The sequence below is a fragment of the Narcine bancroftii genome, chromosome 1 (genome assembly GCF_036971445.1).
Source record: "Narcine bancroftii isolate sNarBan1 chromosome 1, sNarBan1.hap1, whole genome shotgun sequence".
NCBI classification, from domain to species: Eukaryota; Metazoa; Chordata; class Chondrichthyes; order Torpediniformes; family Narcinidae; genus Narcine; species Narcine bancroftii.
The window spans coordinates 488,620,100-488,636,755 of NC_091469.1; the positions used below are offsets into that span (position 1 = coordinate 488,620,100).

The 16,656-nt window shown below is 47.6% G+C and overlaps 1 protein-coding gene across 5 annotated transcripts in view; it reads left to right on the plus strand.

Moving 5' to 3' along the window:
* The window catches only part of slc52a3-2a (solute carrier family 52 member 3-2a), a 49,166-nt gene that overhangs the window by 28,876 nt on the left and 3,634 nt on the right, over nucleotides 1-16,656 (plus strand). For 4 of the 5 annotated variants that reach the window (XM_069915088.1, XM_069915089.1, XM_069915086.1 and 1 more), the window contains 2 exons: nucleotides 1,399-2,406; nucleotides 15,076-15,199. In XM_069915088.1, coding sequence (XP_069771189.1) covers nucleotides 1,445-2,406; nucleotides 15,076-15,199 — 1,086 coding nt within the window. In that variant the 5' untranslated portion in view covers nucleotides 1,399-1,444. Of the gene's footprint in view, nucleotides 1-1,398; nucleotides 2,407-15,075; nucleotides 15,200-15,829; nucleotides 16,040-16,656 lie in introns of all 5 variants that reach the window. The other variant, XR_011350299.1, reaches the window with a different exon arrangement.

Genomic DNA, 16,656 nt, shown 5'->3' on the forward strand with positions numbered 1-16,656 from the left:
GACGGGGAATTACAAGGTGCTGGTAATCCGAGGGAGCTGGGTCTCCCTGAACCAGAGACCAGAAATTAGAATGCAGGCACATCCAGTGGAAAGTACGTCATTCTTTATTGCAAGAGGATTTGGGTGATGGAGCTCAAATCTTGCTCTTGTATTTGTATCATTGTTAATATGTTAAAAGACCCATCTCAGCCCAGCCAGACACCCTTTACCCCCACTCCTCCCACTAGAAAGAAGATTTGCAAACATAATGATGCATAATCAGATTCTTTCCAGCCCTGAACAAAGCTCATGAATAAAATGTCAGGTCAAGTTTGTTGTCATTTGATTGCCCAAGTACAACCCGACGAAACGGTGTTCTCTGGTCCTCAGTGCAAAACCAGCAGACATAACACAGAACAAGAGTTTCATCTATACAATTAAATATTGTTTCATGAATATAAGTCTCAGGCGGTCGGGCAGTTCGCTTGATCGTTCAGCATTCTCACCTCCCGTGGGAAGAAGCTGTTCCTCAGCCTGGTGGTGCTGGCTCTGATCCTCCTGGATCTCTTCCCCGACGGGAGCAGCTGAAAGATGCTATGTGCGGGGTGGAAGAGGGTCCTCCATGATTTTGCACACCCTCTTCGGTCAATCACGTCGATGGTGAGTGGCGGGGGGGGGAGGAAGGGAGAAATGATATTACAATAAGGCAGTGGTCTCAACCTTTTTAATGCCCACTCACATACCACTTTAAGTATTCCCTATGCCATTGGTGCTCTGTGATTAGTAAGGGATTGCTTAAGGTGGATGTGAGTGGGAAGGGAAGGTTGAGAACCACTGCTCTAGACCCAATTGTTACGGAAATATTTTGCTTGAGAAAAATTGTCATTGGCCCATTTCCTTTGGAGTTCTGAAACCATACACATAACGAGTCAATGAGGAACAATTCAAACAGTGGTTTTCAAACTTTTTTTTCCCACCCACATCCCACCTTAAGCAATCCCTTACTAATCACAGAACACCGATGGCACAGGGATTACTTAAAGTGGAATGTGAGTGGAAAGAAAAAGGTTGAGAACCACCGTGGAATTGAGGAACTTGAGCAGACAAAGTGTTGGTGGAGGAGCTCAGCAGATCAGGCAGTATTCATGGGTAGAAATGGTCCGTCTGCACTTCCAGTTTGAGCCCCAAGATAGAATAGGTGAGATTTTGTCTATAAATGGGTAAGAAACTGGGGAAGGACCCCAGAGGTCAGACAAGTTGTAAAAGGTGGAGAGAATCAGAGTTTCTTGTCACGAACATGTCACGAAATTCGTTGTTTTGCAATAGCGTCACAGCTAACCGTGCCGCCTGACTTGACTACATGCAGCTCACCGAGCATGGACGCTTTTGTAATGCTACCCTCCCTCCTTCTGTTTGCAGGTGTGAGGTGTCCGGCACCAGGAAAAGGCAGCGTAGAGTTGGCACCATGGCCCTGGCAGTCCACGGGTTGGCCGCCCTCTTCGGCATGGGCTCCTGGATTGCCATCAACGGCCTGTGGGTAGAGCTGCCTCTCATCGTGCCCAAGGTCCCCGAGGGCTGGTACCTCCCGTCGTACCTCACCGTCATCATCCAGCTTGCCAATGTGGGGCCGCTGCTGGTCACGCTGGCCCACAGGTTCCGGCCCAGCCGCCGGGCGGAGACCGTCATCATCTATGCCATCGTGGGCACAGGCATTGTGGCCTCCTTCCTCCTGCCCTTCTTCTGGAATGAGACCAGCCTCTTTGCTGGCACCCGTCGCAGCTTGGCCCTGCTAATCCTGACCTTCTTCCTCTCCGTGGTGGACTGCACTTCATCCGTCACCTTCCTCCCCTTCATGGCTCGCCTTCGGCCTAAGTTCCTGACCACCTACTTTGTCGGAGAGGGGCTCAGCGGGCTGGTCCCGGGATTGGTGGCCCTGGCTCAGGGCGTCGGGGTGGTCAGTTGTGTCAACACCACGGACAACAGCTCCGGCACCCACGGCTGGACCATGGTGGCCCGGTACCAGCCGGCCAACTTCCCCCCAGAGGTCTTCTTCTTCTTCCTCAGTGGTGTTATGGCCCTGTGTCTGCTGGCTTTCATCCTGCTCAACCATCTCCCGCTAGCCCGCAGGCAGCGAGAACGCTCCGTGGAGCCGGGGTCCATGGAGATGCGTGGCAAGGAAGGGCCGGAGCAGGCACCCATGATCAACTGGCCAAAAACCGGGGAGAAGGCTGGGAGGTACTCCCGCTCCCAGATGCTGCTCATCTTCCTCCTCCTGGCCTGGGTCAACGGGCTGACCAATGCAGTGCTGCCATCCGTCCAGTCCTACTCCTGCCTCCCCTATGGAAACCTGGCCTACCACCTCGCCTCTGCCTTGGCAGCCTTGGCTAATCCACTGGCCTGCTTCGTGGCAATGTTCTACCCCAACCGGTGAGCAGCGCTGACCCCTGCCCGCTCTGGCCCTGCGATGAGGTCGTGGGGGGAGGGCTGGGTTTGGGAGGAGGGTGGGCTCAGGGTGGGGGTCATGGGCAGAATGAGGGTGAGGGGTGGGTTGTGGACAGGAATGATGATGGGGGATGGAGGAGAGACAGAGAAAGTGGGTGATGGGGACAAGGTCAGGGTGGGGGTGGTGTCTGGATGGGGTAGGGTGAAGGGTCAGGGAAGGGGTGTGGGTGGGAGTTGGGTGAAGATGCCTAGTCCCACTGACCTGCATCCAATCCACATCCCTCCAGACCTCTCCCATTCATGTACCTGACCAACTTGCTCTTAAATGTTTACATTGAGCCCGCATTCACAAAGTCAGCTGGCAGCTCGTTCCATACCCCCACTCCCTGTGTGAAGTTCCCACTCGTGTTCCCCCTAAACATTTCCCCTTTCACTCTCAATTCTCTGGTTTGTCTGTCACCACCCTCTACATTTACTCTGTCTACCCGCTCATAATTTTAAATACCTCGAACAAATCTCCCCTCATTCAGATTTATTGTCAGAGAACATACATGACATCATATACAACCCTGAGATTGCTTTTTCCTGCAGGCACGGCAGAATCACCACTAATTGGTAGTGGAAAAAATAAACTACACAGTGTAAAACATGTAGAGAATTGTAAACATTCTTCTACGCTCCAGGGGATAAAGTCCCGACCTGTTTAACATTTCCATATAACTCAGTTCCTGAGGTTCCAGTAACAACCTGGTAAATCTTCTCTGCTCTCTTTCTACCTTACTGCTATCTTTCCTGTAGTTCGGTGACCAAAACTGCACACAATGCTCCAAATTTGGCCTCACCAATGTCTTCTACAACTTACCATCTCAACTTCCCATACTCAGTACTTTGATTTATGAAGGCCAATATGCCAAATGCTCTAATCTTAGTGTCATCTGGAAACTTGCTGTTCCAATTTATCACATTATTATCCAGACCATTGATATTGATGACAAACAACAATGGTCCCAGCCCCCGATCCCTGAGGCACCACCACTCATCACAGGCCTCCAGTCTGAGAAGCAACCATCAACTAACACTCTCTGGCTTCTCCCATCCAACCGTTGTTGAATCCAATTAACTGAACCTTCCTGATTAACTTCCCATGTGGGACCTTGTCAAAGGCCACGTGGACAACATCTGCAGCCTTTCCTTCATCAACTTTCCGGGTAACCTCCTGAAAAATCTAAATAAGACCCCCCCCCCCCATCCACAAAACCATGTTGATTATCCCTAATCAGTTTCTGGCTATCCAAATAATTCCACACCTGATCCCTAAGAACACCTTCCAATAATTTACCTACTTCTGACATCAGGCTCACCAGACTATAATTTCCAGGGTTACTTTTGGAGCCTTTTTTAAACAACATGGCCTCCCCTCCAATCCCCCGGCACCTCACCCATGGCTGACATTTTAAATATTTCTACCAGAGCCCCTGCGATTTCTACACTAGCTTCCCTCGAGGTCCGAGGGAATATCTTGTCAGGCCCTGGAGATTTATCCCTACTTATTTGCTTTAAGACAGCAAGCACCTCCTCCTCTTTAATCTGTGTAGGTTCCATAACCTCACTGAGTGATTGTCCTTACTTCCCACTGATGGGAAAACCCCATTGCAGATCTCCCCCATATCTTCTGGCTCCATACATAGCTGACCACACTGAGGACCAATTTTGTCCCTTACCATCTACTTGCTCTTAATATACCTGTAGAGTCCCAGGGCAGCATGGTAGGTGCAGCGCTGTTGCTGCGCCAGCGATCAGGACCGGGATTCGAATCCGCCGCTGTCTGCAAGGAGTTTATACGTTCTCCCCATATCTGCGTGGATTTTCTCCCAGGGACTCTGGTTTCCTCGCACTGTTGGAAACAAACCAGGGGTTGTAGTTCACTTGGGTGTAATGGGCGGAACGGATTTGTGGACCGAAAGGACCTGCTACCGGGCTGTATGTCTAAAAAAAGAAATTTCTCCACCTTGACTTTTAGCCCTCCTGATTTACCTTGCCTGATAGGTCAGTGCAGGATTGATGCAGTCTCCGCCTCCCATTGCTGGAGGTCCTAGTCCAATCCTCACTTCTGCCACTGTCCGTGTGGAGTTTGCACATCTGTATTTCCCCTGGGGGTGCTCCAGTTTCCTCCCGTGTGTCAATTGGTTGATTAGTCTCTAAATGACTGTGTTTCAGTGGCATCAGAATCCCAAGGGGATGGGCAAGTGCGAGGCAGAAGATATTGTGTGTCTGAAGAGAGACGAGAGGGTAACGGGATTTCCCCCTGGGATTGGGTGATTGGCTGAATGTCCTGCTGGATCACAGATTTGTCCTGGATTATCCCATCAGTGGATAGCTCAGGCAACCAGAGACAACCTGTGATCAAAATGACAAGAGGGGGGGAAGATTGAACGGAACCTTACAGAACTGGGTGGCATGGTTAGCAACGGCAGCGACGTGGGTTCAGATCCGACACTGTCTGTGAGGAGTAAAACAGGAAAATCTGCGGACCACCGCAGTTGAAGTAAAAACACAACGCTGGAGAAACTCAACAAGTCAAACCGTGTCCTTTATATGACAAAGATGTATGGCTGGAGAGCGCCCAGATGGAAAATTAGGTGTCGCTCCTCCAATTTGCATCTGACCGACATGTCAGCAGGGGGATGGGGCACGGAATTGAAGTGGTTGGCCACTGGGAGATCCCCGTCACTGGCGCAGACAGAGCGAAGGTGCTCAGCGAAGCCATTTCCCTGCAACTGTAACTAACCTGTTATAACCGTTGATACCCCTCTCTACACCAGTAGTTTTCAATCTTTTTCGTTCCGCTCACAGACGACTTAAAGTAATCCCTATGCAGTAGGTGCTCTGTGATTAGTAAGGGATTGCTTAAGGTGGTTTGTGAGTGAAAAGAAAAAGTTTGGAGAACCACTGTTTTAATCGTCCCTCATTGACTCGTTATGTGCATGATTTCAGAACTCCAAAGGAATTGGGCCAATGACAAGCAAAATATTTCAGTAACAATTGGGTCCAGAGCAGTGATTCTCACCCTTCCCTTCCCACCCACATCCCACCGTAAGCAATCCCTTACTAATCACAGGGCACCTTGTGGTAAACCACTGTATGTATATATTTATCTGTTGGACACACCCTTTGGCCAACTGTAACTGTGGTCCCTCCCACAGGCTCCTGAGTAAAGGTGACTGTTCCACAGCCCTTCCCCAGTACAGGATAGTTGGGCAGCTTGGACAGGCCTCTGTTCTAATTATTGCAAATAACAGCCTGTCAGTTTGCACAACCTCAGTCTTTTGGGGTTATTGATGCCACATCACACCTGCAACCCGGGAGTGGAAAACCTCTGCTCTGCACTGTCTGCAACTCTACTGTATTCCAGCGCACCTGCTGTGGTCTTCTCTACATCAGAGAGGCTGAACATAGAATGAGAGATTGCTTCGCTGAGCACCTCGGCTCTGGGCGCATCAGTGACAGGGACGTCCCGGGGCGGCCAACCATTTCACTCTCGGCATTAATGCCGACCTCCGGTTTCTGCCAGTCCTCTTTCCTCTCTATTCACCCAGCCATCCCCCCCCTCCCCATTTGCTGCTGTACCCTCCCTCCTTATCTACCAATTACCTCCTGCCTTTGCAACTGTGCTCCTCCCCCACCACTATTTTGTTCGGGCACTTGCCTACATTTTGTTTGATGAAGGGCTCAAGCCCGAAATGTTGGCTATGAATTGTTATCTTTGCTATATAAAGTACAGTTATACCTGCTGAGTTTTTCCAGCATTTTACTGTCTTTACATTCTCCCTGTATCCTCTGGGGGCTCCGGTTTATTCCCACTGGGGAGGGTGTAGGTCAATTGGACAGCATGGACTTATGGGCCGGAAGGGCCTGTTACCATGCTGTATATCTAAATTTAAACCCAGAATGGCGATGGGCAATGTCAGCAAGAGTGAGGAGGATCTTTCAAAAGAGAGAAGCACTTGGAAGAAAAATAAGGTTCAAGGCAACAGGGAGAGCAAGGGAATGGGATTGTTTGGATTCCCCTTCCAGCAGCCATGGGGTCTGGATGGGCCAAATGGCCATCAGGTCAGCTGTAATCATGGCGTGCTTCCCCCACTAGAGGGCAGCAGCAAGTGTGGAACATGATGGCTGCGCCTGTCGCCAATGTGTGGTAGGGGAGCAGAACTGCAGGAGGCTCAGTCAGAATCAGAATTTATTTTCATGAACGTGTCACGAAATGCATTGTTTTGCGGCATTTATATAAACCACCTGACAAAATAAATAAAAATAGTGCAAGAAAAATATAAAGGTCAAAGTAAGGGGGGCACGGTTGGCATAGCGGTTAGCGCAACGCTGTTACAGCACTAGTGATCGAGACTGGGATTCGAATCCTGTACTGTCTGTAAGGAGTTTGTGTCTGTGTGGATTTTCCCCAGGGGCTCTGGTTTCCTCCCACTATTGGAAATAATAGCATCTTTGGTTCGTTGATCATTCAGGAATCTGATGGCCCTGGGGGAGAACCTGTCCTTGTGCCGCTGAGTGCTCATCTTTAGGCTCCTGTACCTTTTCCCTGATGGTAGCAGGGTGAAGAGGGCATGGCCTGGATGGTGGGGGGACTTTGAGGATAGAGGCTGCTTTTTTAAAACACCATCTCATGTTGATGTCCTCGATGGAGTGAAGTCTGGTGCCCGTGATGTCGCAGGCTGAGTTAATAACCCTCTGGAGTTTATTCTTGTCCTGAGAGTTGGCATTGATGCAACCAGCCTGAATGCTCTCCATGGTACACTTGTAGAAGTTTACGAGAATATTCGGTGACCTTCCAAATCTCCACAAACTCCTCACAAAGTATAACCGCTGGCAAGCATTCTTCATGATTGCATTGACGTGGACTGATCCTCAGAGATGTTGACACCCAGCAAGCTGATCCATCTCCCTCCTGCACACTCCCTCTCCCTCTGTGGAACTGGCTTTTGTCCAAACCTGGGCCTGGACAGGTTAAAAAAATATCGTTCTGGTGCTCATCAGACTGAGTTCAGCCTCATGGGGAGCACATTTAAAATGAAAGGGGAGAAGCGTCTTTTGTGTATATGACACTGAATGGAATAGGACTGCAGAGTGCAGGCCCTTTGGCCCACAATGTTGTGCTGACCTATATGAACCTACCCTACATCAATCTAACCCTACCCCTCCGTCATTTCTATCTACCACACTTTTTTTTGCACTAGGTATTTTTTGAATCATGTATTTGCAAAATCGTAATTTGTAGTAATTTTTGCACCTTTTTCTGGTCCTGTTGCAACTCTACAAATCTCTGGTGAGACCACACTTGGAAACTGTGTTCAGTCTGGTCACCTCATTATAGGAAGGACATAGAAGCTGCAGAGAGGGTGAAGAGGAGATTCACCAGGATGTGGCTGGGATTGGGGAAACAAGTCTTAGGAGGCCATGTTAGCAGAGCTGGACTTTCTGGAGTGTAGAAGGATGAGAGAAGACTGAATAGAGGTCTACTTGATTATGAGAGGCATCATTAGGGCGGATGGCCAGCACCTGTTTCCCAAGGCAGGATCAGCAAACACCAGAGGACACGTGTACACAGTGAAGGGAGGGAAGTTTAGGGGAAATGTCAGGGGTACATTTTTTACGTAGTGTTGTGGGAGCCTGGAATGCCTTGTCAGGGATGGAGGCTGGAACATTAGGAGCATTTAAGAGACTCTTAGACAGGCATGTGGATGGAAGAAAAATAAAGGGTTACAGTGTTGGGAGGGTTGAGTACTTTTTTTATGGAATATATGGATCGGCACAACGTCGAGGACCAAAGGACCTATCATGTTCTATGTTCTAATGCTGCGGTAAAACAATATATTTCATAACATAGAAACATAGAAGATAGGAGCAGGAGTAGGTCATTCGACCCTTCGAGCCTGCTCCGCCATTCAACGAGATCATGGCTGATCTTAAAGTTCAGTACCCAGTCCCCGCCTTCTCTCCGTAACCTTTAATACCCTCATACTGAAGAAATAGATCTAATTCCCTCTTAAATATATTTAATGAACCTGCCTCTACTGCCCTCTGTGGCAATGAATTCCACAGATTCACCACCCTCTGGGTCAAGAAATTCCTCCTCATCTCGGTCCTAAATAGTTTGCCTATTATCCTCAAACCATGGCCCCAGGTTCTGGATTTTCCCATTCTTGGAAACATCCCATCTGCATCCATTCTGTCCAGTCCTGCCAGAATTTTATAGGTCTCTATGAGATCCCCTCTCAATCTTCTAAACTCCAGGGAGTTTCCTCATAAGTCATTCCTGCCATTCCAGGTATCAGCCTGGTGAATCGCCTCTGCACTCCCTCCATTGCAACAACATCCTTCCTTAGATAAGGTGACCAAAACTGCACACAATACTCCAGGTGGGGTCTCACCAAGGCCCTGTACAGCTGCGGTAAGGTATCCTTGTTCCTAGACTCAAACCCTCTTGATATGAAGGCCAACATACCATTTGCCTTTTTAACCGCCTGCTGTACCTGCATGCTCGCCTTCAGAGACTGGTGTACAAGTACCCCTAGGTCTCTCTGCACTTCCCCATCTCTTAATCGATTGCCATTCAAATAGTAATCTGCCCTCCGGTTTGTATTACCAAAGTGGATAACCTCCCATTGATCCACATTGTAGTGCATTTGCCATGGATCTGCCCAGTCCCTCAATTTATCCAAATCACACTGGAGCTTCCTGACCCCCTCTTCCGTGCACACAACCCCTCCTAGCTTAGTGTCATCTGCAAATTTGGAGATATTTCATCCAATCCCCTCATCCAGATCATTAATGTAAATTGTGAACAGCTGGGGTCCCAGTACAGATCCCTGTGGTACCCCACTGGTCACCGCCTGCCACTCAGAAAACGAGCCATTTATCCCAACTCTCTGTCTTCTACCTGCCAGCCAGTTCTCAATCCACATCAATACTTTGCCCCCAATCCCATGAGCCTTGATTTTGGAAGCCAGTCGTTTATGCGGGACCTTATCGAAGGCCTTTTGGAAGTCCAGGTACACCACATCCACTGGCTCTCCCCCATCTATTTTACCTGTCACCATCTGAAAGAATTCCAATAGATTTGTCAAGCACGATTTACCTTTTGTAAATCCATGTTGACTCCGTCCGATCCCTTCTCTGCTAGTCACATGCTCCGCTATTACATCCTTAACAATGGATTCCACCATTTTGCTGATGTAAGGCTCACCGGCCGATAATTCCCCGCTTTTTCTCCACCCCCCTTTTTAAATAGTGGGGTAACATTAGCTACCCTCCAATCCATGGGTACTGATCCTGAGTCTATCGAGTTCTGGAAAATAATTCTTAAAGCATCTGCTATCTGAATGGCCACTTCCTTGAGTACCCTAGGATGTAGATTATCAGGTCCTTGGGATTTATTGGCCTTCAATCCCATCAATTTCCCCAAGACCATGTCCTTAGAGATACTGATTTCTTTCAGTTCCTCCCTTGCATTAGTCTCTATGTTTCCCAACATCCTTGGGAGGTTATTTGTATCCTCTCTTGTTAAATAATAAACATGCACCCTTTCCTCTGTGTTTGACCCACTGAGTTTCTCAAGCATTGCGTTTTTACTTCAACCACGGTGTCTGCAGACTTTTTTTTCTTCATGACAATAAATTTGATTCTGATTTTTCTTACGGCTTTGCGCCTCAGAATCTTTTAAATGTCACCACCCCCAGCAATGCCTTCCAGGTGCCTGCCATTCTCTGTGTAAAACCAAAATACCTTGCCTCTGACGTCTTCCCTCAAACTTTCCTCCCCTCAGCTTAAACAGACGTCCTCTGGTATTTGCTACTCCCACCCTAGGTAAAAGGTGCTGGCTGTGCACCTTATTTATGCCTCTCATTATCTTCTACACCTCTACTAAGTGTGAATATTGTTTTGATTTTGGAAGGTTAAACTTAAACCCAGAGTAATGGCAGGATCCTTAACCATGTGAAAGAACAGAGAGGTCTTGGAATCGCAATCCTTGGATCCCTCAAGATCGCCAGGCAGGTTGATAGGGTAGTTAAGAAGGCTTATGGTGTGCTGACCGTTATTAGTCAGGGGATAGAGTTCAAGAGCTGTGAGCCGTGCAGAATCTCTATAAAACTCTGGTTCGACTCCATTTGGAATATTGTGTTCAGTTCTGGTCGCCTCATTACAGGCAGGATAGGGTTGTAAAGAGAGCTTTTGGCACGTTGGCCTTCATAAATCAAAGTATTGAGTCCAGGAGTTGAGATGTTACGGTAAAGTTATACAAGACATTGGTGAGGCCAAATTTGGAGCATTGTGTGCAGTTTTGGTTACCGAACTACAGGAAAGTTATCAATTAGATGGAAAGAGGGCAAGAGAAGGTTTACTAGGATGTTGCCCGGACTTCAGGGACTGAGTTACGGGGAAAGGTTCAACAAGTTAGGACTTTATTCCCTAGAGTGTAAAATTAGGGGAGATAACATAACATAACAATTACAGCACGGAAACAGGCCGTTAGGCCCTTCTAGTCCGCACCGAACCAAACACCCCTTTCTAGTCCCACCTCCCTGCACAATGCCCATAACCCTCCATCTTCTTCTCATCCATATACCTGTCCAACCTTTTCTTAAATAATACAATTGACTCCGCCGCCACTATTTCTCCCGGAAGATCATTCCACACAGCTACCACTCTCTGAGTAAAGAAGTTCCCCCTCATGTTACCTCTAAACCTCTGCCCCTTAATTCTTAACTCATGTCCTCTTGTTTTAATCTTTCCTCCTCTTAACGGAAATAGTCTATCCACATCCACTCTGTCTATCCCTTTCATAATCTTAAATACTTCTATCAAATCCCCTCTCAACCTTCTACGGTCCAAAGAATAAAGACCTAATCTGTCCAATCTCTCCCTATACTCTAGATGCTTAAACCCAGGTAACATTCTGGTAAACCTTCTCTGCACTCTCTCCACTCTGTTTATATCCTTCCTATAATTAGGCGACCAGAACTGCACACAGAACTCCAAATTAGGCCGCACCAACGTCTTATACAATCTCAACATCACCTCCCAACTCCTATATTCCATGCAATGATTGATAAAGGCCAGCATACTAAAAGCCTTCTTCACCACCTTATTCACGTGAGTTTCTACCTTCAGGGAACGATGTACCGTTACTCCTAAATCTTTCTGCTCTTCTGTATTCCTCAATGCTCTCCCATTTACCACGTATGTCCTGTTCTGATTCTTCTGACCAAAATGAAGCACCTCACACTTATAAGCATTAAATTCCATCTGCCATTTTTCAGCCCACTTTTCTAAGCAGCCCAAATCCCTCTGCAATCCTTGAAAACCTTCTTCATTATCCACTATTCCACCTATCTTAGTATCGTCTGCATATTTACTAATCCAATTCACCACCCCATCATCTAGATCATTAATGTATATAACGAACAACAATGGGCCCAATACAGATCCTTGAGGCACACCACTGGTCACCGGCCTCCAACCTAACAGACAATTATCCACTACCACTCTCTGGCCTCTCCCTTTCAGCCAATGTTCAATCCATTTGACTATCTTAAAATTTATACCTAAAGACTGCACCTTCCTAACTAACCTTCCATGTGGTACCTTATCGAAGGCCTTATCGTTGTCCATATAGACAACATCCACTGCGCTACCCTCATCCACATTCCTAGTCACCTCTTCAAAAAATTCAATCAGATTGGTCAAACATGACCTTCCTCCCACAAATCCATGTTGAGTGCTCCTGATCAGACCCTGTCTATCCAGATGTTTATAAGTACTATCTCTAAGAATTTTCTCCATTAATTTACCTACCACAGACGTCAAACTTACAGGCCGATAGTTGCCAGGCTTCCTCCTTGAACCCTTTTTAAATAACGGAACCACATGCGCAATGCGCCAATCCTCCGGCACTATCCCCATATCTAATGACATTTGGAAAATTACCGCCAGAGCCTCTGCTATTTCCTCCTTCACTTCTCTCAATGTCCTGGGGAAGATCCCGTCTGGTCCCGAAGACTTATCCACCTTTATATTCTTCAAAAGCCTTAAAACTACACCTTTTGTAATCTCTATATTCCCCATATTTACCCAATTTGCTTTTTTTATCTCACATCTCCCAATATTCTTCTCCTTAGTGAATACCGAAGAAAAGAAACTGTTCAATATCTCCCCCATTTCTGTAGGCTCCACACACAGTTTTCCGCTCTGATTTTCTAAGGGACCAATTTTGTCTCTAGCTTTCCTCTTACCATTAACATATTTGTAGAACTCTTGGATTAGTTTTCACCCTGCTTGCCATAGTTTTCTCATACCTTCTTTTAGCTTTCCTAATTCCTCTCTTAAGATTCCTCTTACATTCAATGTATCTTTCAAACATCTCCTTAACTCCATGCTTCTTATATCTAATGTACTCCTCCCTTTTTCTTCGAACCAAGTTTCCAATATTCCTTGAAAACCACGGCTCTCTCAAACCTTTTGCCCCTCCTTTTAACCTAACAGGAACATAAAGCTTTTGCACTCTCAAAATCTGATCTTTAAAAGACTTCCATCTCTCTACTACATCCTGCCCATAAAACAAATTGTCCCAATGCACACCCTGTAAGTCCTTTCGCATCTCCTCAAATCTAGCTTTTCCCCAATCAAAAACCTCAATCCTTGGCCCTGATTTCTCTCTTTCCATAATGACATTGAAGCTGATGGCATTATGATCACTGGACCCGAAGTGCTCGCCAACACTAACCTCCGTCACTTGACCCATCCCATTTGCCAACAGTAGATCTAACACTGCTCCTTCTCTGGTCGGCACCTCTACATATTGTTGTAAAAAACTATCTTGCACACATTTCACAAACTCTAACCCATCCAGTCCTTTCACAGAATGTGTTTCCCAATCTATATGTGGAAAATTAAAATCTCCCATAATTACAACCCTGTGCTTATCACAAATATCTACTATCTCCCTACAGATTTGCTCCTCTAGGTCTCGGTCCCCTCCGGGTGGTCTATAATACACCCCTACAAGTGTAACCTCTCCTTTCCTACTCCTCAGTTCCACCCAAATAGCCTCCGTGGATGTGCCCTCTAATCTCTCCTTCCTAGGCACCGCTGTAATATTTTCCCTGACAAGCAATGCAAACCCACCTCCTCTTGCCCCTCCGATTCTATCACACCTAAAGCAACGAAACCCAGGGATATTCAGTTGCCAATCACATCCCTCCTGCAACCATGTCTCACTAATCGCTACCACATCATACTTCCAAGTATCAATCCACACCTTCAGCTCATCCACCTTTTTTACAATACTCCTGGCATTAAAATAGATGAATTTCAGAGATTTCCCAATTTTTAATCCCTGTTTTCCCTCATCTTTAAGAACAACATTATTTATTTTTCCTGCCAATTGCCCTTCATCTTCTTCCAGAGCATTTCCCTTCTCTATCACCTGCCCATCCATATTCAAATACTTACTACAAACTTTCTTTGTTTGCATTCTAACCTTCTCCTTACTGCTCTGTACTATTTTGTTCCCTCCCCCCAACCATTCTAGTTTAAAGGATCCTGAGTAGCCCTAGCAAATACCCCTGCCAGGATTCTGGTCCCCCTGGGATTTAAGTGTAACCCGTCCTTACTGTACAGGTCACATCTCCCCCAAAAAAGGTCCCAGTTATCCAGAAACTTAAAACCCTGCCCCTTACTCCACCCCTTCAGCCACATGTTAATCCTCCACCTCATTCTATTTCTATTCACACTGTCACGTGGCACAGGGAGTAATCCAGAGATTACCCCCTTTGCGGTCCTTCTTTTTAACTCCCTACCTAACTGCCTGTACTCACTTTTTAGGACCTCTTCTCTAAGATTTGATAGAGGTATTTAAAATTATGAGGGGGACAGACAGAGTAAATGTACATCAGCTTTTTCCACTGAGGGGAGGCGAGATACAAACCAGAGGACACGGGTTAAGAGTAAAAGGGGAAAAACTTTGGAGAAACCTCTTCACACAGAGAGTAGGGGGGGTGTGAAAGGAGCTGAAGTGGTGAATGCGGGCTCAATTTTAACTGAAGAAGAATTTGGACAGGAACATGGATGGGAGGGGTACAGAGGGGCTGTGGACTGGGTGCAGGTCAGGGGACTAGGCAAGAAAAAAAGGTTTGGCACAGGCTAGAAGGGCTGAAGGGGCCAGTTTCTGGGCTGTAATGTTCCATGGTTCTAAGCAAGCTAAGGAGAGGGTGCAGAGGTGACTTACAATCAGAATTTATTGTCATGAACATGGACGGCAGCATCACAGACACAGAGTTATTATAAATTACATATTAAAAATAAATATATTAGTGCCAAAGTAAAGGAAAAGTGAAGCAGGGCCTGTGGTTCATTGCCCATTCAGAAATGCATTTGCAGTGGAGTGAAATCCATGTCACCGTCTTCCCCCAACACCCCACCCCTGGAGCTTGTGAGATGGCTGCCCTGGAGTGCCCAAGGCGGTGGGGGGGGAGGGGGGAGGCAACCACACGGGGCCGCAGGATGAGCTGCGTGGTAGTTCCCTTGTTGGGGTCCGGGCCACTCGGTAGTTTAACCATTGACCTCCCATCCTTGTCATCCCAGGTCTCTGCCACTGATGGGGTTCCTGGCACTCGCTGGCACTGCCATGGGATCGTATATCATGGGCATGGCCGTCCTGAGCCCGTGCCCCTGGCTGGTCCATGCCAGGGCAGGCATCGCACTCATTGTAAGTAACCTTGCCCCCGCGCTGAAACCACGACTAACCTGCAGTGTAAAGGAGTGTGTGATATTTAGGCATACATAACATCCCAAAATGTACGGGGCTGTAGGTTAATTGGTTGGAAATGGGTTTCAATGGCTGGAATCGTCTTCTACCGTGTTGTATAAAAATATTTAACTGCAGCAGGTATGCAATAGTACAAAAAGCTGCAGGATGTAGCGTGACAGCAAGTCAAGGATTCAAGATTCTTTTCATTGATAAGGCCCCTAACAGTAAGAGAAGGAAAGGAGTCCCTTCAGAGTCCCTGAGTGTCCGTGGATTCCCGCGGGCTCTGCAGCCGCACAGACTCCTGTTCGATCCATCGGCCGCCCCGGGCTCCAGATCCGAACCTCCAACGCGATCAGGAAGCCTTTCAGCCCTTCGGGAGCCCTTCTTGCCTTTGGTGCCCTCTTGAGTCCTGGCTCCGACACCTGGTTCCCAAGAGCCAGTCTCCAGCCGTCCCCCTGACTGCGTCGCCCACAGGCTGAGTGGGCTCCCCAGCCGCTGAGTCCCTTGTTGGTGGACCACGGTGGCCACCGACCCCGTCGGGACATCTCTGCTTTTCCTTCTCAACGGGGGTGTTCTCTCCATTTCCAGTGCCCTGCCGCTGTTCTGCTGGTTCCCCGGAGTCCGCAACTCCTTGCGGTCCATTGCCCAGCACAGGCGATGCCATCTTGGGCACAGACCAGAGGGATGCTACAGGGAAACGTGCGGGTAAAAGGGTGAAAGACTATCGACTTTTACCAGTGAGTGGTCCAATCCAGAGACTGATGACAGGAGGGAAAAAAACTGTCCTTCAACCTGGAGGTTCGTGTTCTAAAGATCAGGTATCTTCTCCCTGACAGAGGGGGGAGAGTGGTGCGTGACAGGGGTTGGATGGGTCCTTTAATGGAGTCAGCAGGCTTTCCTGAGACGTGGGAAGTGTAGACGGGGTCGATGGAAGGGGAGGTTGGTCTGTGTCATGTGCAGGGCCACAATGGTAACTCACTGAACCAGGATCGAGTTTATTGCCCTGAACGTGTGCAGTGGAATCTGTTGTATTGTGCAGATTTACAATAAATAACAATTCCATAGAAAGCATACAACATCACAGCACAGAAACAGGTCCTTTCAGCCCCTCTAGTCTGTGCCAAACCATTTTTTTCTTGCCTCGCCCCACTGTCCTGCACTCAGCCCGTAGCTCTCCATATCCCCCTCATCCACATACTTATCCAAATTTCCCTTAAATGCGAAAACCAAGCCCACATTCACCAACTCAGCCGATAGCTTGCTCCACACCCCCACCACTCTCTGTGTGAAGAAGTTCCCCCTAAACCTTTTCCCTTTCACCCTTAACCCATGTCCTCTGGTTTGTATCTCACTGACCCTCAGTGGAAAAAGCCTGTCTGTCTGTCCCCCTCATAATTTTAAAAACCTCTATCAAA